Source organism: Sceloporus occidentalis, unplaced genomic scaffold (assembly GCF_023333645.1).
Source record: "Sceloporus occidentalis isolate IW3139 unplaced genomic scaffold, rSceOcc1.0.p SCAF_5, whole genome shotgun sequence".
Lineage (NCBI taxonomy): Eukaryota > Metazoa > Chordata > Lepidosauria > Squamata > Phrynosomatidae > Sceloporus > Sceloporus occidentalis.
In genome coordinates this window covers 172997363-173020334 of record NW_028316985.1, presented here as the reverse complement: position 1 = coordinate 173020334, position 22972 = coordinate 172997363, and the positions used below count along the sequence as shown (strand labels likewise).

At 40.8% G+C, this 22972-nt stretch overlaps 1 protein-coding gene across 1 annotated transcript in view; it reads left to right on the top strand.

Annotated features, from left to right (window-relative positions):
• Positions 1 to 1221: 1221 nt before the first annotated feature.
• The window catches only part of LOC149313149 (E3 ISG15--protein ligase HERC5-like), a 41513-nt gene continuing 19762 nt past the window's right edge, over positions 1222 to 22972 (top strand). The window contains exons 1-17 of the mRNA XM_089526137.1: positions 1222 to 1564; positions 4149 to 4281; positions 7012 to 7088; positions 8390 to 8611; positions 9096 to 9187; positions 10172 to 10302; positions 12076 to 12224; positions 12660 to 12736; positions 13760 to 13863; positions 15478 to 15537; positions 15813 to 15915; positions 17150 to 17333; positions 18427 to 18593; positions 20385 to 20492; positions 20895 to 20933; positions 21805 to 21909; positions 22826 to 22936. Coding sequence (XP_089382263.1) covers positions 1303 to 1564; positions 4149 to 4281; positions 7012 to 7088; positions 8390 to 8611; positions 9096 to 9187; positions 10172 to 10302; positions 12076 to 12224; positions 12660 to 12736; positions 13760 to 13863; positions 15478 to 15537; positions 15813 to 15915; positions 17150 to 17333; positions 18427 to 18593; positions 20385 to 20492; positions 20895 to 20933; positions 21805 to 21909; positions 22826 to 22936 — 2124 coding nt within the window. The 5' untranslated portion in view covers positions 1222 to 1302. The remainder of the gene's footprint in view (positions 1565 to 4148; positions 4282 to 7011; positions 7089 to 8389; positions 8612 to 9095; positions 9188 to 10171; positions 10303 to 12075; positions 12225 to 12659; positions 12737 to 13759; positions 13864 to 15477; positions 15538 to 15812; positions 15916 to 17149; positions 17334 to 18426; positions 18594 to 20384; positions 20493 to 20894; positions 20934 to 21804; positions 21910 to 22825; positions 22937 to 22972) is intronic.

Below are 22972 nucleotides of genomic sequence, written 5' to 3'. Positions count from 1 at the left end.
AGAGGAGGTTTGCCATTGCCATCTTCTGAGGCTGAGAGAGTGTGACTTGCTAAAAGTCACCCACAGATCGGATTGCCATAATTGGACAGGCAATTTGAAGGCACATGATGCACACACAGTGACTCCCTATGGAAAACAGACTTCTCAGAGTGACCAGATGTCCCCTTTTTGCAGGACCTGTCCTCCATTTCAACCTTCCATCCAGGAGGAATTCCCAAATGTCCTCCATTTTGAGCATGACAAAGAAACACGAACATACATTTCTGTTTTGTTGCACGTCCTCCACTTTGCCTCGCCTTGTCCTCCTTTGTGGTTAGGACATCTGCTCACCCTGGTCCAGGAGGAATTCCAAAATGTCCTCCATTTTGAGCATGAATAAGAAACATGAACATACATTTCTATGCGTGTTTTTAGCTTTTATTTGACCATGTGCTTCTCCATTTCTCCTTGAATGCCCTCCATTTTGCGATGCCTCTTCCTCCTGCCCTGAGGTTAGGACATCTGCTCACCCTGATCTAGGAGGAAGTCCAAAATGCCCTCCATTTTGTGCATAACTAAGCATGAACGAACATTCCTATGAGTGTCTTTAGTTTTTATTTGGTCATGTCCTCCTTTTTATTCATTGAATGCCCTACATTTTGCTGTGCCTCGTCCTCCTTTTCTGGTCCCCCTTGACTTTTGCAGGAAGAAACAACGTCAAGAGCACTTTAAGGCAAGGAGCAGCAGCTGCTACAGAGTTTCTGTTTCCTCTGTTTTGCTACAGGTTTCGAAAGCAAATCCAAGCCAAAACAAACCAAGCAAACGAAACTGGAAACCAAAAGGAGAAAAGGAAACTGTCCTGCCCCCCAAATGTCCTCCTCCTCCTCCTCCTCCTCCATTCCCTCAGCTAGAAAAGACAGGCAGCTTGGAGAAGGGAGTCCCAAGTCAAGGGTCCTCCTTTTCCCGGACGCGTCCTCCATTTCAGCCTTCTCTTCAGGAGGAATTACAAAACGCCTTCCATTGCTTTTGAGCAGGGGCTCAGCAGCGTGAATGGACATCCTTTTTCTAGGAGGGATTTTATTTGGTCCTTTTTCCTTGAACGTCCTCAATTTTGAGCAGGACCAAAAAGCCTGAACTGCCCTCTCTCTCTCTCTCTCTCTCTCTCTCTCTATATATATATATATATATATATATGGGATTTTAGCTTTTCATTTGGTTTAGTTTGCCCTGTCCTCCATTTCGTGGTGAGGAGGTCTGCTCACTCTCTTTTGGGGGGGCTTTTGGTGAAGGAAGAGCCCCTAAAGGTTTGTGGAGAAGAAGACGATGCCTCCGAAGAAGAGGAGCAAGGGCCAGAGGGTCCCCCCTGGGCCCCCTCCCTCGGCCCCCTTGCCCTCCTCCTCCTCCTCCCCGGGGCTGAGGCTCTTCCCTGCCCGGGCTGAGGCCTTCAAGGAGGACCCCGCAGCCATCCGCCAAATCAGCTGCAAACACGGGTCTCTGGGGATCGTGAGAAGGCAGCGGGACGCGGTGGTGCTCCTCTTTGACCGAATCGGGGACAGCAGCAGTGGCCAGAAGGGACCCAGCACCAGTGAGTAGCAGCCAGCCTCCAAGAGGCTTTCCTCCACCTGCAACTCCCATCATCCCCAGCTACTTCAGCCTCTGAGAACACTGCTTGGGGATGATGGGAGTTGTCATTCAACCAGGGTGACCAGGCGCCTCCCTTCCAGGTCCTCTGAGGCTTTGTAGCTTTTATGTTGTAATCCACTACATTTCCTGTCCCTCTTGAATGCCCTACATTTTTTGTGGTGAAGGTGAACAGCAAACTACAGATCCCAGGATACCATACAGTGGAGCCATGGCAGTAGTTCTGTGAGATGTTTAGCTTTGCTTGTTAGAGAACTCTGGTGCCACAACAAACTACAGATCCCAGGATACCATAGAATGTGCCTTCAAATCACCTATCCAGTTATGGTGACCCCATTAATTTCATAGAGTTTCCTTAGGCAATGAAAATGTGGAGGTGCTTTGCCATTGCCTTGCTTTGAAATATTCTCTGCAGCACCTGGTATTCCTTGGTGGTCTCCCTTCCAAGGACTAACCAGGCCAGAGCCTGCTTCTCTGAATCAAAAGTGGAGAGTTTGCAAGGAGGAGGAGTGCATGAGTCTATGGGACTCCTTGAGTTTCCGCGTGAGTCACCCATTAAGAGAATGAAATCTGCCTCTGGATTGGAATTAGGATTGTTCAAAGCAGAGGTCTAAGAGGAAGCCTCCTCTGAAGGCTAGTGATGGGGCCCCTTTGTTGCCATCAGAAGTGTTTGACAGCATTATCCTACAAGTCATGCAGGATAGATTAGATGGCCATATCTTCTTCTGGAAGACTTTTGGAAAGTCACACTCTCTCAACCTCAGAAGATGGCAATGGCCAACCCCGTCTGAAGAAACTCACCAAGAAAATGCCATGATAGGGTTGCCATAAATCAGAAACGACTTGAAGGCACACAACAACAGCAAACCTTACAGCTGTATCTTTGATTTTAAGAAGTTTGTCACATGAAGGAGATCAGGAGTTTATTTTATGAATATCCCAGAAAAATCGTGTAATTACATGTAACGTTTTCACATAAAGTCGCACAAAAGCTGCCATTAAAGTGGTCACAAAGAAGCATTAATGCAGGATTTCAGTGACAATGCATTTCCAGTATTGCTTTATTTGCATAATTGTGTGTGATCATCATTTGTGCAATTACTTGCCATTTCTGCTTCATTTGCGGGATGCTTTAAATGCACTTTAATCTCTCTTTAATGTCAAAATCAGCCCCAGTGTGATAAACTTGTAAGTCTGTGTTGTTTTTCTGGGGTTTGATTCTCACTTTGGGTGTGAAAGGGCTTCTTCTTCCTTACCAGAGTGATATCTGAGATGACCCATCTCACCCCATAATGTGTTCTTCTTGAAAATTGAAACTGGCGTTTTAAAGAAGAGCGTGTTTTATTGTTTTAAATTGAACTGTTTTAATTGACGTTATCTTTTAATTGAATTTTATCTTTTTAAGTGTCATTTCCAATCATCTTAATAAATTGAACAGTTTCATTCCAGTTTTCATTTTTTTATATGTTTTCAGCTGCCTTGCTCTTTTATACATTGTAAACTGCCTTGAGTTCCATTGTGGGAGAAATGCAGTACATTGCCTCTGGAGTGACTTGGGGATCAATAATGTATGAAGGTCCTTTTTACCAGTATGGGATCAACATCACTATTTCTCTCATCTTAAGCGTAATGTTTACACAGAAGTGAGAGTCATATGGACCATCAGTTATTATTGGACTACAACTCCCAGCAGCCCTAGGCAGGAGAGCCAGTAGTGGAGAATACTGGGAGGTGAAGTCCAACAGCATCTGGAAAGCCTGGTCCCCAGCTCTGGCTTACATCATCATTCCTTTCAGTTTCTATTCTTTAGCCAGGACATCATGTGAACATGTTGTTATCTGATGGCTTGTGTAATAAAAGCACATTTTAAAGGTGTCACAGAACAAACAAAGCCTGTAGTCAGAAATTGTTTAATAAGAAAGCTAAAAGGAAGCAGGGACTCATTGCAGAATTAGATTAAAGTTAACTGTGTGAAATATTTACTCTTCCAAACCTACTGTAATGGTATTCAAATAAATACAAAACTTAGGCTTAAAACCAATTGTTAAACCCACAGAATCAGTGGTAACTTGGTAAATTAACATTTATGTATACAGTATTTGATTGATTTGATAAATTCATTCTACCTGGGAATAATAATAGGACTTAGACCTTAATGTTCACCACTTAGCTCAGCATCTTTGCATTAGTTAGTGGAGACAATGGTTCAGGGACCAGGACAAGTCTGGAAAGCACCACTTTAAGCCACACTCTCTTCTTTATCCTCATAGCAGCTCTGTGATGTAGGACAGACTGAGAGACACAGAATGACAGGCCTAATTTTAGCTATGGCTTTCATGGCACAGAGGAACCTAGAAAATTAATCACTCCCTCTAGTCACAATATTTCACTGGCTTGTTATTTCTTATCATTAGATTTTTTTTTATACAACACTCTTCAATTTGCCAGAATTCTGAAAGTTATTTGTAAACCAAATGATAAAAATGTGTATAAAGTTATGCCAGCATTTATCTTGCTCAATCTTGCAGAGCACATCAAGTTGAAAAAGAATAGCAAAGTGGATTTGCTGGACTCTGAAGTATCTCATCTGCTCATTCTTTCATCCGAAGGAAAACTTTCTGAACACAGTACTGCATCTGGAAGCATTAAATCAAAGCCAAGGTAGGAAGCCTTCCATTACATTGCATAGGAATTATTTTTGGCATACCAGATGATCCTAGATATGGTATGAAAGTGCAGTGCAACACGGTATTACTACAGCAGTGAGTGGGATTTTAATTGTGAATCGTGTGTTTTGTCTTATTTTTTAAAATGTTTTAATTACAGTTCTTTGTCCTTGATTTTACCACTGAAATCTTATTTGTTGGCAGAGGAATAGAAATGTCAATAAACAGAATCTCATTCCCAGCATTGCAGGAGTTGGGCTAGGCATGTGGTCAATGGATATTTCAAAATGTAGGATTCATATCCTGTAACAATATATTAGCATGTGGTTGAACACAAAATGGGTGTCATGCTTATCTGCTCCCATTCTGACTTACTTTTTTCAAAAAATGTAGCAAAATAAAAATAGAGGATTACTTTATAATACTCAAATTACAAGGATATTTTCCCCTCTTGATACACTTGCCCAAATTATGCAGTACATAAATAATAAATAATAAATAAAGTTTTTATTTATATCCCGCACCTTCCTTCGATCAGGGCGGCTTACAGTATAAAATTTCAAACAACAATACATACAATAAAATCCAAAATACATCACATATAAACAATAATAAAAAATACAGGCAAAAAAGCCCCAAAGCCCTTCCTCTTGGCCACGAAAGAGGAGGGAGGCCCACAGGATTTTTAATCGGGGAATGCCTGTTGGAACAGGAAGGTCTTCAAATCCTTCCTGAATTGGGCCAGGGTGGTAGTCGAGCGGAGCTCAGTGGGCAGCGTATTCCAAAGGGCTGGGGCAGCAGTGGAAAATGTCCTCCTTGTGGTGGAGGACAATCTAGCCCCAGGCACCTTCAGTAGCTGCTGCCCAGATGTCCTGAGGGTGCGAGGCGGAATGTACGGGGAGAGGCGGTCCTTTAGGTAACCTGGACCCAAGCCATTTAGGGCTTTATAGGTAATAACCAACGCCTTATATTGGGCCCGGAAGCGGATAGGCAACCAATGGAGATCTTTCAATACCGGTGTTATATGGCTGGTCCTGGGAGCACCAGTGACCAGCCGGGCTGCCATGTTCTGAACCATTTGCAGCTTCCGAGTTTGATATAAGGGTTGCCCCATGTAGAGTACATTGCAGAAATCCAATCTCGAGGTTACCAGAGCATGTACAACAGTTTCTAGGTCCCTCTGGGCCAGGTATGGGCGCAGCTGGCGAATCAGCCGAAGCTGATAACAGGTGCTCTTGACCGTCACATTCACCTGAGCAGTCAGGTGAAGCGACGAGTCAAGAAGCACCCCCAGACTGCGCACGGAGTCCTTCACAGGGAGCGTGACCCCGTTCAGGACAGGTGGAACCACCGCCATTCCTGGACCAGGGGAACCTATAACTAGTACCTCCGTTTTCTCTGGATTCAATTTGAGTCGGTTTTCCCTCATCCAGCCCATTACTGACTCCAAGCACGCCACGAGAGGAGAGACCCCATCCCCAGTCACTGCATCAGTCGGAGACATAGAGAAAATGATTTGGGTGTCATCAGCGTACTGGTAACCCCGCGCCCCATGTCTCCGGATGATCTCTCCCAGCGGTTTCATGTAAATGTTAAATAGCATGGGAGACAGAATGGCCCCTTGAGGGACCCCGGTTTTAAGGGGCCTCTCGTCGGAGCACACGTCTCCCAGCTGCACCATCTGGGACCTCCCAGAGAGGTAGGACCGGAACCACTGCAGCGCAGTGCCCCCGATTCCCACCTCTGCCAGGCGTCCCAGAAGGATACCATGGTCTATGGTATCGAAAGCCGCTGAGATGTCCAAGAGCACCAGCAGGGACACGCTTCCCCTGTCAATGCCCAGACGGAGATCATCGACCAAGGCGACCATGGCTGTCTCAACCCCGTAGCCCGCCCGGAAGCCAGTTTGAAATGGGTCTAGATAATCCGTTTCATCCAAGACCGCCTGAAGCTGGATTGCAACCGCTCTCTCGATCACCTTTCCCAAAAATGGTAGCAGCGAAACAGGCCGATAATTATTATGAACCAGGGGGTCGAGGGAGGGCTTTTTTAGAATAGGTTTTACTATGGCCAATTTCAGTTGTGATGGAAATTGCCCATCCCTCAAAGATGTATTAACTATCTGGCGTAACAAAGTTGTTACCGCCGATCCCCCCTGGGCCGCTAACCACGAGGGACAGGGATCGAGAGAGCAGGTTGTCTTCCGAACACTTCCGAGGATCTTGTCCACATCCTCGGTACTTACCGACTCAAACCGATCTAGTTTAATAAAGTCCACGGAGGCTCCGGACACCTCTACCTTAGGTTCTGCTAAAATGTCGGCGTTCAGACCTTCGCTTATCCGAGAGGTTTTATCCGCAAAAAAGTCGTTAAATAAGTCACAGCAGGCCTTAGTAGGTTCAAGGATCTGGTTCTGAGCGGGAGGGAGCTGAGTTAGCTCCCTGACCACCCTGAACAACTCTGCCGGACGCGACTCTGCGGACGCAATACGAGCACCATAGAACAAATTCTTTGCTGCTCGTATTGCCTCTCCGTAGTCCTCTAACAGTTGGTCTAGGAGAGCCTTGTCGTCTAAGCAAAGGTGTTTCCGCCAACGGTACTCTAGCCGTCGCAGTGACCGCTTCCTTGCCCGGAGATCTTCCGTATACCAGGGCTTGCATTTGGAAGTGTTAAGGCTTGATTGACATCACTTGTGTACATCTTCTTTTTTCTTTTTAATAAACAGATTACTGAGAGAATTAGGAGACAAGCAAATTGTTCAAATTGCGTGCGGTGACCATCATTCCATGGCACTTTCAAAAGGTATTAAGCATCTTATACATCCCAGACAATTTAAAGTAATCAGTTTAGAAATTAAACACTACAAAGTGTACAGTTAAAGAAAGAAAACCAGCCACATAGATGGCTAGGCAGAGTAAAACCAGGCACTGGTTAGACCAAAGGACTCCTAGTAAGCTTGGACTGAGAAAAATTAATATGAGCATTAGAAATCCCCTAAAAGCTTCACCCCAAAGTGGTATGCACAGTTCATCTGCACTATACAGTTACAGCACTGTGATTCCACTTGAAATTGTCATGGTAGGTTGGTAAGGTAATTCTTGCTCTGCTAGGGAGCCCTAGTTCTGTGGTTCAAGGAATGAACCTTTTCACAGAGAATTCTAAGTACTTCACCAAACTACAAATCCCAGTATTTTTTTAGGATGGTGTCATAACAGCTAAAGTTGAATTGTTATAACTGAGTACTGTAGACTTACTCTCTATCTCAGGGAAATTATGGCTAATGTAGGCATATCACATTAGGTCAAACCATATGAAAAGTTAAACTTCTATGATTCAGTTTAAGAACTGTTATTTAAACTCAAAGTAAGCATACCTTGCTCTTCTCTTAATTTACACCAGTATGTAGGGTGTTTTCCCCCCACTGACACCAAACTGGTTTTTGTCTAAAAATTTACCACCCCCGGTTAAGTATACTCTATCTGCACTGTAGAAATAATGTGGTTTGACCACTTTAACTGCTACGGGTCTATCTTATCTGGGACTTGTAGTTTGTTGTGGCACCAGAGCTTTCTGACAGAGAAAGCTAAATATCTCACAAAACTACAAATCCCAGAATTCCATAGCACTGAGTCTAAATAGTTGATACTGGCCTTGATTTTCAACCTGGGAACAAACAATCATGGATATTCTATCTATCCCTAGTATGTACTTTGACTGAAGCCTCTTAACAGCCTCCTAAGAGATTACCTGTGGCCTGTTACAGACTGCCAAAATAAAGCTGCTTCAGGTCTCTTTGGAGGTATGCTATTTAAATGATGCATGGGTCCTAAGAGTCTGGAGGTTGCGCCAAAGCCACATCCATTCCTAAGCACTGGAGTGCAGCTTTGGTGCAGCTTCCGGATTCTTAGGGTGCATGTATCATTTAAACAGCATACCTCCAAAGAGACCCGAAGCAGCTTTATTTTGGCAGTGTGTAACAGGCCTGTGAGAGGGAAATAGCTCACACCTTTTCAGGCTTTGCAATCCCATTGAGATGAACAGATATTAACCTCTGCATGTGTGTGTATAAGTGCTGCATACAGCTATATTGCTTTTGTATTAAGGAGGAGAACTTTTTGCTTGGGGTCAAAATGAATATGGCCAACTTGGAATGGGAAGGAAAAGCAGCGCTACTGGAGAACCACAACTGGTGTGGCTTCTTGAAAATGTTCCTGTGGCCCAGATTGCAGCTGGATCAGCTCACAGCATGGCTCTTTCTTTGGCTGGCACTGTTTTTTCTTGGGGAAAGAATGTCTTTGGCCAGCTGGGCCTTGGAGACACACAAGGTAAGGGAAAATGCTATAAATGTGAGAAATGCTTGTCGCAATTATATGACCCTGCTGACTGTGCTTAGCTTCCAAGATCAGATGAGATCTGGTGCCTTTAAGTTATTTAGTGGCTTATAGTATGACACAGTCATATAAGTAGAAAGATTCTCTCAGTCATGAGGCAACTTGAGATTTTGGGTCTTTGGTTTTTGCCACAAGGGGGAGGACTTTGGCTGTTTTGCTACAGACCATTCAACAGCTATTCAGATCTCCAAGGAATGCTGTAAACCAAGTCACCTTTACTTTAGGCTTCTAAAAAAATAATTTAGTTTGCAGTTACTGCCTATGTGTAGAATGCAAACAAATAAAGAAAATATTTTACATAAAATCCCAATTGGATATACAAAGGTAAATAAAATCATTTCCAGGTATGGTGATGACTTGTTTTACTATCTGTTTTTCTTTCAGCCTGGTTTCATTTAACATTTTATTCCTCTTTCAGACAGATATTCCCCTACGCATGTCAAGGCCTTGGAGCATAAAAAGACAGTGTTCATTTCATGTGGTGGAGAGCACACTGCTGTTCTTTCAAAGGTTTGTCCAGCTGTTGATGTTGTTGGTTTAATCAGCTTAGTAGCTTTGAAATTTCAAATGCAACACCTCACCTTTCAGAACTTCTATCCATTTTTAAAGCTATTTATTTGTTAAGATCATCACAGTACTGAACTTGAATGAGTTACTTTTCTTTTTTTACTAAAACTCCCCAAATCCCCCACCGATCATGCTCATTGGTCATAATGTTAAAAGTTTATTCCATGGGATGATTACATTACAGTGAGCACTTCCACTGGTTTATTATGTTTCCTGCCTCTCAGGCTGGAGCAAAATTTACAGGAGAGAGACTGTGGTGTCATCCTACATTTCTCACCATCTTCACCCCCATCTACTTTCACTCTTGCCTCTTTTTTTCTTTTTCCATGAAATTGCCTTGGGAAAAACCTCACACAACAATAAAACACGTGGCTGACTCTGACAGCTTCTGATAGTATCAGGTATTCCAAAATACACATATACCAGGCTGATATTCCAGAGGTGTAAATAGGCAATCCTATGATATAAGAATTATGATGGGCAATCATTCTGCACAGAGAAAGGGTTTGACAAGCTGGATCCAACCTTGCTTGTGTTACCATCTAGGTTACCATCAAAGTAGTCTCAAATAGTATCCAAAAGAGCCACTGAAGGAGTGTGTAAACAGTTTTTCTCTCCCCTGCCACTTTTCCAGAATCCCCCAGCCAGCATGGCCAGTGAATCCCTCAGTAGCCACACTTGCTAAGGTTTATGCAAGTTATAGCCCCAAAACTTTTCCAAGCTCTGCCAAAGGCCCTTGCCGCTACTGAAAAGTATGTCATGTGCTCAATACTCAGAGGGAATTTTCTGTACAAGGAGCAGCAAGAGAGAACTGACAGATTTGCTTGACCTCCTGCTCTGTCTGCCACCACAGGTTCTTGCCATGTCAGTAAATTAGTAGGAGTTGTTTGTGCTGAAGAGTGACATGTGTTTTCTTTTGCCATTAAGGATGGGCTGGTCTGCACCTTTGGAGCTGGTAGCCATGGACAGCTTGGCCACAACTCCACACGCAATGAGCTATTTCCACGTTTGGTAGCAGAGCTGTTTGGGGCTCGGGTATCTCAGATAGCTTGTGGAAGGTAAGGAATATCTAGCTCAGACATGATGAGGGACCAGTTTCCTCACAGCCCTTCCCATGGGCCACACCTTCCTACACAGCAACCCCCAATACTTCCTTTTTCTTTGTAGCATCCCTCAAAATGGCAACCAAAAGCGACACTGTCACTTCCTGTTACCATTTTGAAAAAGAGTACCAGTGAGTCAGTGCAATGTAGTGGCTTGAGCGCTGGACTAGGACTCCATGAGACCAGGATTTGAATCCCCACTCAGCCATGGAAACACACTGGGTGACCTTAGGCAAGTCACACTCTTGAGAGAAAGGTAAAGGCAACCACCTTCCGAATGAATCTTGCCAAGAAATCCCCGTGATAGGTTTGAGAGCTAGCATGGTGTAGTGGTTTGGGTGTTGGACTAGGACCCTGGAGGCCAAGTTTCGAATCCCTGCTCAGACATGGAAATCCACTGGGTGACCTTGGGTAAGTCACACTCTTTCAGCTTCAGAGGAAGGCAATGGCAAAAATCCCTCTGAACAAACCTTATGACAGGTTAGCCTTAGGGTCGCCATAGCTCCAAAATGATGTGAAGGCACACAACAACAAACAAAAAGAGAAATATTTGGAGCAAGGTTTAAGGTGTTGGCATGGGGTAAATATGTTTACATGCATGGGGGTATTCTCTGTGGGTCTGGGGACAAACATTGTCTGAATATCATACTGATTTTTTTCAAAAAAACCTGGGGTGGTTGAGATGCCTTGAGGGCTTGGTGTGGAGTTTCAGATGTCACAAAGGTAGGATTCAGGGCTCTTTGCTGCCCACTGTGCCTACCCCAGTCTAGATTGTATGGTGTCAAGGAAACAGCATCCATCAAGTGAAACCAGGAAATGGTATCTGGTCTTCATATGATTTATCCAAGTATAATAGAGACCACAGTAAGGAAGACCAGCCCATCCACTGAGATATGGGCAAAACTTGGAAATAGTACTATTTTTTGGGACTGTGACTCCCAGAATCCACTATAGTTCAAAAACTGAAATTTTTTAAAACTGGATATAGGTGGATCTTGGGCAAGTCAAATGCTCTCAGCTTCGGGGGGGGGGGGGGGCAATAGCAAACATCCTCTCAACAAACATTTCCAAGAAAACCCCTTGATAGATTCGCCTTAGGGTCCCCATAAGTCAAAACCAACTTGAAAGCACACAACAACAACATATAGGATGGGCAGTATTTCTCAATCAGCCTATTCTGTTCTTGATGTGTTTCCTATCCATGCATACTTTCTCTACTAAGTTGGGGCGGATCCTTCAGAACAAGAAGAAAAAACAGTAAACATCAGGAGCGAAGCAGGAGACCAAAGGATCATGGAGTGGTGCTTGTCTTCAGATCAGAGAAGGAAAATACAGATAACAGGATTTTGGAAAATGGAATGCATCTGGCTGCACACAACTGTATTAAATAGGAAAGCAGGCAGGGAGATGAGGAAATAGTGGAAGATGGAGAAGTATTGCTAAAGCACTTGCCAAAATTATTCTAAGGAGCACCATAGTACAATTAGCCCTGTTTTAAATGATACCAGTATTTCTGGTCAGTAAGACCAGGACAGAATTCTGAAATCTACAATGGCCCCAAATCAGATGTTGATACTAACCAATATTTCTGTTTCACAGCACTGAGGAAACAAAGAGATACTTGACAAAACTCTTACTTTTGTAGTCAAAGCTGTTTTTTGTGTTAGGCATGGAAACACCAGCTGAGTTGACAGGGCTTCTTCATATAATCTTTAATTCTGCTAACAGATGGCACACTCTTGTCTACGTCTCAAACCTGGGAGAAATCTATTCTTTTGGATCTGGAGCTGAAAGACAGCTTGGAAAGGGGGAGAAATGTGACCGACTAATACCTCTTCCTCTTGATTTGACTATGAACGGCCAAAAAATCATCCAAGGTAAATCATGTGTATTATTTGTACAAGTAATAGTTATGCTGTGCAGGTAGAAATCAATGAAATTCTAAATCTAAGAAGCACCTGTAAATTATAGTTGATTATTCAGATTAACTACATGCATGCCAAGTTGTATAGAGGAATTGGAGAACAGGAAAGAAGTGTAAAAGAGAGCACTACAGCTACAACAAGGGTTTTGCCAGTTCTATAACCATACTATTCTCTTATGCTTATCCTTACAATTTAAGAAAACATTTCTAGGTTTTGGTAAAATGTGTTATGAAGACATATTTCTTTACAGTCCAGCATTGTTACTATAACTTCTTCTGATAAACTGTTCCCTTGTTGTATGTAGCCTTGGTAGATTTCCAAATCAAACTTCTATAAATTGTGTTTTATATACAATAAAATAGTTACATTCTTTACTATCTGTTACAGATAAGAATATCTCAGAGGAAGTGGTTAAAGTCATTGCTGGAGAGAATCAAAGCATTGTTCTTCTGTTAAAAGAAAAGGTAGGAAAAATTTGGAGGTAGGCAATCAATCAATCTCAGAGGTGTACCCATGATTTCAAATGACTTGTTGCCTCCACACAATTAGTAAACTAGTGTTTTATCCATTGTGTAAGGGTTGGGGAACATGTTACCGTCCAGATATTGCTAAACTGGAAGTTCCCTCATCCCTCATCATGGATTATGCTAGTTATGAGTGTTGGGAGTTAAAGTCCATCAGCATTTGGGGGGGGATGCATTTCCCAACTTTGCTTCCATTTGAGAAGAAAATGTTTTTTCAGTGCATGCATGAAGGTTATTGACTGTTTATTTTTGTAAATAAGGGTTTCTGCAACAACATATGACAGCAGAGGAATGCCGAGTCTCATTTATAAAACTTGTCACATATTGATGTGATGGGATAAGAGACTGTATCCCAGAATCGGAGAAGTGTAGTACAAAAAAGTAACTTTTTTTGAAGCACATGGAAAATGGTGTTCATAGTCTATGATGATTGTCCACCCACCACAAGGTGCACAGCAATCTCCACATCAATGGATGATATGGACTATCGCACCCCATATTATTCGATGGTGGCAATGTGAATACACATGCTTCAGCATGTGTGTGTGTTCACATTGCTGCCATTGAATGATATCAGGTGTGGCAATCCATGGATGGTCAAATTTGTGGATCGGAAGCCCGCCTATAGGAAAGACCCACTGTACATTCTAGATTGGAAAAATGCAGTGTTCCTTCAGCTGGAGCACAGTTTGAGGAAAAGTAACTGCATTTATGGAACAAAAGCCCAGTTTTCTGGAAAATCCTAAACACTGCCTTGTTTTCCATACTATGTTTTAAAAGACAACTTATCTCTTTATAGAATAGTAACAGCATAATTTAGACATTATCCTGATCATGTTGACCATATAATATTTGTTACATTTACTCTCAGCTTCCATGGCCCTACTTTGATCATAAGTCATCAGAAGATTTTTTTTTCTTCTGAGTCTCTGAAATCATGTTGTGGTTTTTGTCTTTCTACAGCAAAAATATGCAAATTTACATAAAATGCTTGCCATAGTAGAAGAGGAAAAGGTTGCAAAGTGGATTTCTAATTCAAATTCTGATTGTTGGCACAACATACAAAAGTAAGTTTCTGCTGGGTTTGTACAGATGCTGCAGAATTGAGGTTTAAGGGACTAGTTATGTGCAAACAATTCTCATAGCTTAATCTTTGTGGGATGACATTCCTAATTCCAAATCAAAGATGATTATAGAATATCTAGTCTATGTGGAAAGCAGAAGTGGAGAGGAATGCTGAGAGTTGAATTACTACAGCATCTAGAGGGTTACACTGTTCCTACTCTGGGTTTAAATGGATTTGTGGTGGCATCTTTTGTAGTGGGTGATGACTCAAAGACTCCTGGGCTTGAACTAACAACTTCATATTCTGAGGTTCAGGAACTAGTCTAGTGAGCTACTGTTGTTGTGTGTATTCAGGCCTGGAATTTCTATTAAGGGGTAAATCAGCCCCTGATATTGATGAAGAAGTATGAGGCAGACTTTCAGGTGAGGACTGCGACAGGATACATCTCTGCTTTGTGCTCCAAGGCAGAGAAAGCTAAGCAGAAGAATAGCTGGCTAATTGTTGATGTTAGAAAAAATTGTTTAGAAAAGGCATGGGGTAGGGACATACTAAGAGCCAATCTAAAGTGAATAATGAGTTAAAGAGGGTTTGTTAAAATAAGTTAAGAATTATGGCTATAAGATACACATGGACTAATGTCAAATTAATGTGGCAGAAGGGACTGAGAATGTGATAATGTTACATTCTGAAGAGAATTTTTATATAATTTTTTTTTTAGAAAATGATGTATCATTATTAGAAAAATAACTTCGAACTTATAAAAGGTTTTTAGATGTATGTGGGAAAGGTTTTATAATGTATGGAAAATATAGAAGGTGATGCAGGTGATTCTAAGGATGAGTTAAGTAAAGTTGGAATTTAACCATTTTTGGGATGATGGAGCTATAGTTGGAAAAAAGTCATGGAGGAAAAATGAATGTTGGAGTTGATATATTTGGTCAAAATGGATATGTTTGCTTTGATTAGAATAAGGTCGTTAATGATAATACTCAAAGATCTGAAACCCCTTATTGATCCTTTGGGGGGGGAAACACCCAGCCAAAAAAAATGAATGGCAACTTTTGGTTATGATAATTAATTAGAGTAGATAATTGAAAGAAGAGTTAAGCTGTGCTTGTAGATAGAGCGCTGTGAATAACTATAATGTATAACTGTCATAAGGAAGATCAGAAGTCATATTTTCTTTATTTTTCTTTCTTTTCTTTTCTTTCACTTTTTCTTTTTTGTATTTCTTTTCTTTTTAAATAGTTTTACTGTATCTTTGACAACTTTAAATTTAAAAAGAGAAGTATGAAGTCAGACTAACAAAAACAGGCCAAGTGTGGTTTAAATTCTAGCCCCGCTCCTAATCTTGGTCAACAGAATAATGCCTTCTGTTGGTTGTACTATCCCTGTTTCCCAGATCAAACAAATTATCTGCGGAATTACCTCAAGAAAACTCAGTCGTATTATGATGCTCAGTATAGAAAAGGGCTGTTCTTAAGAAGTGGACTCACAGAGAAGCTGAAGTCAGTCAAAAGAACTTGGAGCATACATTCCTCCTTGTGAATTGCAAGAACTGCTGAATTCCAAAAACAAATGCTAAAAAAACGCTTTGTTCTTTTCCACCAAACAGGGAAATTAAGTTGATCTTCTCTTCTGCAGCTTGCATCAATGGAAGCTTTTGGGAGAAGAGGTAAATTGCATTCATTTTGTGGTCTGCTGATTCTGAGTAAGAGGTCTGTCAACTAGGACTGAGATAGCAAGCATAGAATAAACTTGGTTGGGTTTATCTTTTTAACAGTTAGCAAGGGGGATCGGGCAAATGAACTCTGTGGACTTCTGCAGGCATGTGCTCTTTCCAGTTACTCTTTGAAGTCAAACATAGGTTGCAAAGTGTTCACAATCTGTAAGTTTTCATAAACAAGGAAAGAGGTTGTGATTGCAACTGATCCTTTGTCTTTCTGGTAGAGAGAGAAATTGTGCAACATCCTGGAAAACTGCCAATGTGGATATGCCAGCAGTGTTTCGTTTCTGTGAGATGATTGCTGCTAAGCCTAAAGTCTTCAAAGAGGTAAGACTTAACACTAAAGTCTTATATGTCATGTAGGGTAGACTGGAGTATTTCCACTTTTTGTCCTATAGGAAGAACAGACCAACTTTCTTATAAGAACTTCCAAGGAAGCCCATTACAACCAAAATTTAGGAATGTAGTTTTGGTTTGTTCCAAAGGTCAATTGTTATTGCCCAATTAAATTAGTATCATGATTAAATATCCATAAATTACAACAGCAGTTATAGTGGAATCATTGTGTTATAATTGTATAGTGTGAAATGTCTCCTAGTTGTTACAGTGTACACCAAGCAATATTTCTAAAGTATGCATGATAATGGGTGTGCAGAAGGGTTTTTTTAAGGGGTGTGTCTGTTGCATTTTATTTTTACTATGCCTTTTAAATTATTTTATGCTGTTGTAATTTATAGATATTTAATCATGATACTAATTTAATTGTTTTTAACACACACACACACATATATTGTATATCATTTTTAACTTTGTTGTGTAAACCACACTGGATCTCCTGGCTGGAAAAAAGATTTAATATTAGTTAGTTAGTTAGTTAATTGGGAAATAGCACTTTTCCAGACTTAACAGGTTTATGGTGCAATAGAGTTCATTACATCAGATGCATAAATTATTTTTATCTTCCACTGCCAGACTGTATGTGCATAGTATAAAACACTAGATCCAAATGGCACTGAATGTAAAAGGTACACTCAGTGATAAAGATATATAAATTAATAAATCTTGTGACTATCAACTGGTGATAACACATAAGCATTCCAGGTTTACACTGATAACTAAGCACATCCGGACTGATTGGAGAGTCCCAAATTTTGGTCCTTTTCTTTTCAATTTTATATTTGGTTAAAATAAACCCATCTGGGAAACTGGTATAAAAAGTCTCTGACTGGACTGGGATCTGACAGAAAATACCCTGGGATAAAATGAAGCATGTATGGATCTCGAAATTAAATTGGAAAGAACAGGGGAAAAATATTCAGGACTTTCTGATCTTTTTAATCAGTGTGAATGTGCGCTGTACTGGGACAGGAAACCATGGCCTTGATTCAGTCTTGAATGAGTACATTCTCCTTAGTGGTCTTAATATTGTCATTTCTGTTTCCAGTGAGACCTTTTGCTCCTGTGAAATTAAAACTTTATTTCTGTCACTTTACTAAATGGAACACGCTGCTTTAGAGTAAAAATTTTATTGCTGTTATGCTTTTCTTTTATCTGCCTTAAGGTGTTAAATGCCCTCCAGCAGCTTTTGAAGTCTCTCTCTTCTGTTCCTGCCTCACCTGAAGCACTCAGAGTCTTCCTCATTGTGCCTGTCCTCTTACGGAGACAAGATATCAAGTCAGATGGTCTCCTTAGTCAGTTAGCACAAGCTATTTGTATTCTTCCACAGAAGGACAAGCAAATCCTTGGTAAGGATAGTTTATTTGGAGATGACATGCATCACTTCACTTGAATAGTTTTACGAATATTAAATAGGCGTGCGGACAGGTTCTTCAAGTGTTCTGGAATACAAAGGTTTGTTTGTTTTTTAATTTACTCAAAGGCTTTCAATGGTATGTTGTTTTTGTTGCTTTGCTTAAAATTATGTTTAGCTTGCCTTTAAGAGAGTTAACTTTTAACCCTTAAAGTTAACAAAAACAATGAAAAACAAGTACAATACAATATAACCAATTCTAAATAGAAGATTGTAGCCCCCAAAATAAGAAAAAAGTCAGCAAAAACAGGGTGTATGTGTGTGTATGTGTCTTTCAAGCTTTCCTGAAGACCTACGAAGAAGGATACTGATACCGATGCAGGAAGGTGAGTCCAGAAAAGGCCCTCTCCATTTTACTGTCTGTCTTAGTCATATATGCTAACCAGTGTGGTGCAGAGGTTTGTATGTTGGACTGGTAGGAATTGGGAGATCCAGGTTCAAGTCGCCATTTGAAATTCAGTGGGTGACCTTGGCTCACATTATCTCTCAGCTTGACCTACTTTACAAGGTTGCTGTGAGGACAGAGTGCAGAACAAGAGAGCCCTATACAGTTCCTTGAAATTGCCAGAGAGAAGGTAGATTATATATGTACAGTAAGTAATTATTAAGCAAAGTAACAAATGCAGCATACACACAATTCAAAAATTGTACATTTGAAGTGAGAGCATGTTGTTCTACTGAACAGATTACATCTAAGCCTACAGTGAGAGAACCAGCATAATATAGAAAATTGTGTGATGTAGTGGGTTGGGTGATTTTCTAGAACTTTGGGAGACCAGGGTTTGAATTCTGGGAGACGAGGACTGTGAGTATAGTTCAAAAATGGAACTTTTTAAAACTCTGGATATGGGTGGACCTTGGACAAATCACATGCTGTCAGCCTTAGAGGAAAGCAATGGCAAATCTTCTCTGAATAAATCTTGCCAAGAAACTCCTAGTATAGGGTCACCATAAATTAGAATGGGGACACAGATGTTTTTGTGGTTAGCTCCAAAACTGCAATCTATAACCATCAGCTCTCTTTACAGGATCTTGGTGGGCCGATCTAGAAGTCATGTTCTTCAAGGATCTAGTTAGCATGTATCAAAGACTTATCAGTGTCAATATCTCTTCTGCCATTAAACACATGAGATGTTTCCAGAAGATAAACCTGGACTTCACTGCTCCTCTTCAAGTTCTGCAGATGCTTTATGAGGTAGGGAGAAACTCTTGAACTGAATGAGTGTGGCATTATGTAAGAGTTTCAACAATGAAGCACTGGTGAAGTGTTTGTTCTACACCACTTGCACAATTCCCTTTTCCCCCTGTGATGAGCTGGGAACTACATTTCAGTGCTTTATAGCAGGGATAACCAATAGCAACTTACTGGCAACTTGGAAACCCTCTAATCTTGGCAGTCATGGATAGGGGAGAAGAGGGAAAGGGATGTTAGCAAAGATGGAGGAGATGGAGGCAATGCTGGGGCAGGGAAACAGTATCCTGCCCACTACTAGCCTCCGATCCCAACAGATTGCCACCAGAGATTACTGAGGGCATGAATAAGAGCTTGTTTTCTATTTTGGTCTGTGGCTTTCAGAATCACCCAGCCAGCCTGGACAGTGGAGTTGTAATCTAGGAGGAGGAGTGGCTGGCCAGCCAGATGACTGCCGTGACCACTTCCCTGCCATCCCCAAAGCACATACATACAGAAACTCCACACGTTAGGAAACTGTTGGCAATTGGGATCGCTTGTTCCCTCATTTCCTCCCTGAGTGCAGAGCTGCCTTGTGGAGGATCTGCAGCGGTGAACCCAAAAATGCGAGCTCAAGTCTGCAGGGCTGCTGGCTTTGTGTTCTTGCTGCTGCTACTTCTCAACTCTAGCTACCCAAAGGAACAAAAGGCCCTAGCCTGCCCACTGACAGCCATGCCTCCAGTCATCTGGGCTTCTGCTGTGGCTCTTGCTTTTCCTTCTCACACTACTGTGCGCCCTGTGCATCCTCAGCTTGGCCAGACAATGAGTATTGGGTACCTTGAAAGCACCCCCTGACATTGACAGTGCAGAAAACAGATAATATGACAATGGATCGTCTAAGCATTATCATGGGGAAAGTGTGATAAGAAATGATGCCAAACTGTTATGCATCTATTCTTAAACTAGCAGGATTGTGGCAGGATAACAGGCTAGTGTGATTAAGTCAGTAACCCTCAAAAGGAATGAATGAAAGGCAGAGTGGTTGGTATTCCTGCTCTGGTGCTCAGAAGATTTGACCAGCCAGAATGAAATCCAAATACCACACCTTCACCACTGACAAGACAGCAATGCCACCATAGCTTTTACAGGCAAAGTCAAATCACAGAAACGTTTGCCAATTGCTGATTTGTATGAGGGAATCTATAAATTATGCTTTGTTTTTTAAATCTATAGTTATATTTATACACTGCATTTTCCTCCAATAATATTAAAGCAGGATACATGGCCCTCCTTGCTGCTGAAAAACCCATGTTTTTCTTCTTAATGTGAAATCTACAAATAGCAGGGAAACTTCTGCTTGGGGTCTGCTCTTGATGGTAAGTAGTGTTGGTATTCTCTATAGTGTTGATTTTCTCTACAACTGCATTATTTCTTTAGAACTCCCTTGTTCAAGGAAGTCCACCTGGTTATGAGTCCTGGATTGGGATCTGGCTTCTAAAAATCATGACACTCGCTGAGTGATTGGGGCCCAGTCACTCTCATGTCAGCCTGACCTCAAAGCAAGCAACAAAGCATCAGCGGCAAGGAGAGTCATGTATCCTGCTTTAAGACTATTGGAGGAAAAAGCAGGGTATAAATGTAACTATAAAATTAAAAAATAAAGCATGGGCAATTTTTAAAATGAGGTAGCTTCTTTAGAGCTGGTTAACTGATTTTTCCTTTCATTTTACTGTTACTGCTGAGTTAAAGTATTTTAGAGCAAGTTTCACATACATTGCATAATCCTTTCTTTTAATCTTGTATTTATAAATGCAGGTAAATTGTAAGTCTGGATTCAGAATCCAAGAAAGCAACTTTTACATTCCTGAAGTGAAAATAATACTGTCTTGTCCCAGTATGACTCATGTAAGGAATCAAGAGCAAGTAAGTAGTATGACATCTTAGGTTGTTAATGCCTCAAGGAGTTAAGCATCCTTTCCTCTTGTCTTTTGATTCCTCAGATTCAGATTTATTCCACTGTACTCCAAATATTTTGGTGAATATTCTAAAATGCCTTTTTTAACATCTCAAACCTTCCCCCATCACCAAATCAGAAGTAAATATGAATATCCTTTTATTTTGTTTTGTGTATTGTGTTTGTGGTGGTAACATTTCTGGTTGAGATGATGTGATGGCATAGGATGCTCATGCAGTATTCCAACCGCTGAGAAACAAAGCTATTATAAAGTTGGCAATCTGTCTAGTAAAAGGATAATATTTAAGATTTGATCACTAAAAATGTTTCAATTCATTTTTTCTATTTTCTTTTGTCCAACTTGGGAGCAGATGATAAGAAGAATTTATTCAAAGGTGCAGGAACTAGAAGTAAGGATTACATGGTTTATGTTTTGCTATGCTTCAGTTTCATTGGTGTCATTAACTGATTAGCTGTCTTGCCTTTCCATGTGTGCCTCAACAGATTTGCCCCATTTAACTTATTTTTTATTCTACATTCTTTTCCTAAAAGGGTCTAGTATGTTATTTGCCCAGAAACATCTAGGTTAGGGGTCACCATTTCTTATATGTATGTATTTTGGAACAACAACAAAAAATCCTAGATAGTTTAATCTAAAGAAACGTTCTCTCTGTCCTCCTGGCTGAAATGATGCCACTTAAATATAGCCTAAGAGGCCAGTATTCTATGGACTTAAGAGTGCAAAGCTTAAGAGTGCAAAGCAGGTACTTATGACCATCAGTACAAAAGTGTTGTCTGGACTCAAGAAAGTGATTTTACTACAGTCCTTTGAAAATCTTAAAATAAACCAGCTGAGGACAGAAACTGAAGTGCTGTTGTGCATCAAAGTCAAAACAGGTACTCAACAATAAAATATTGCACTACCTTCCTGCATTGTATATCAGTGACAGTTAAAGGAGCATAAGGCTACTGCATGCAAATGAGTGCTTAGTTTGGTCTTCATTGCATCTTACTGTCCCCCCAATCCCCACTGGCATCTCATACCATGGCTGTTATTGGCCTGTTTTGAGTTTCCTCTAATTAACAATGGTAGGCTTTTCCCCCGAAAGATTTTTTTTTTTTAGAAAATGCTTCAGAATTCTGGTTTCCTTCAAACTCTCTTATATTTCTGTTACCCATGGAATACATCAAATATGTTAACACCAAACATGGGGGAAATGTTGATTTCTCAGCACTAACATTATTGATCTTATACTCTAAATTACTACTTTGTCATTTCAGCTTGCATGTGAGGTACTCACCTTGTTTCCTTGTATCTTTGAGTTGGAAGACAAGATTAATGTGCATAAACTATATTCTTTTTTTCTTCATGTTACGTGCAGAATGGTAAGTGTATCAAAAATGGCAAGGTGTCAAAGTCATCAAATTTTAAAGTAGGTGTTTCAGTGGAGTATAATTTGGAGTAGAATATGTGAAATTCTTTGATGATCTCTTTGGATGAAGTAGCCTGACTGTGGCAGTTGTTATGGAAGAAATGGTTCTTTACTCAGCCTTTCTTTTCATTGTCCTAGCTAAAAGGCAGAAATGTTTATTAATGAAGTTATAGTAATAAGCTTTCATGTAATGGAACAAGGCCTGAATTTTCCTAGTGTCCAAATCCACTAATTCTGACTTTTTCTAGAGTAATTGGATATATATGTCAAACTCACTTAAGTTTTTATCAATTTGAGATAGTTGTGAAATTTCTTGTATCAAGGATGACCTTTTCAGACCCCCAAGCTTTTTCCTAAGCACTCCTTCTTGAATGAAGTGTCAATGGAGGACCACTTTCAGTGTGAGGGGAGAGCATCTGATTTTTGTTGTTGTTGTTCTGATATAATAGTCTCTGGATTTTTTGAATTGGTTGCCTAGCAGGAGGATTGCTGTATATTAAATCTTCAGATTTTAGTTTTGGAGATTGCAAGACTAGTTTTCCAAATTAAGAGCAATGGCCACCTGATTGGAATAGATGACTGTTTCCATTGAAACATCTTGTACAGTGTGCCCACGTCATATGCGGGCGTGTCATACTCAGCTTTCAACTTACGCTGAAGCCACACACCAGAAGCAATGTTGTTTTCAATAGGGCTCGGGCATACACAGTATTTCCCTTACGCGTGCCCGGAGGGGGTAGTTTTGTTGATTTTGTTGTTTTAATGTTGTTTGTTGAAATGAAATAAGTAAGTTTTTTTAATAAAAAATTGCAAGGTGTAATTGCAGAATGGTATCATAGTTTTGTAACTCAATATGTATGTCCTTATAGGAAAACCGTGATATGGTCAATGAGCTGCGTGTTAGAAGACAGCATCTGATGCAGGATACCTGGCAATGTATAAGAAGTGTGACAGCAAATTGGTTTCAGCAGTGTCTTAAAGTAAGATACCAAGTTTTATACTTCTAATAATCATTC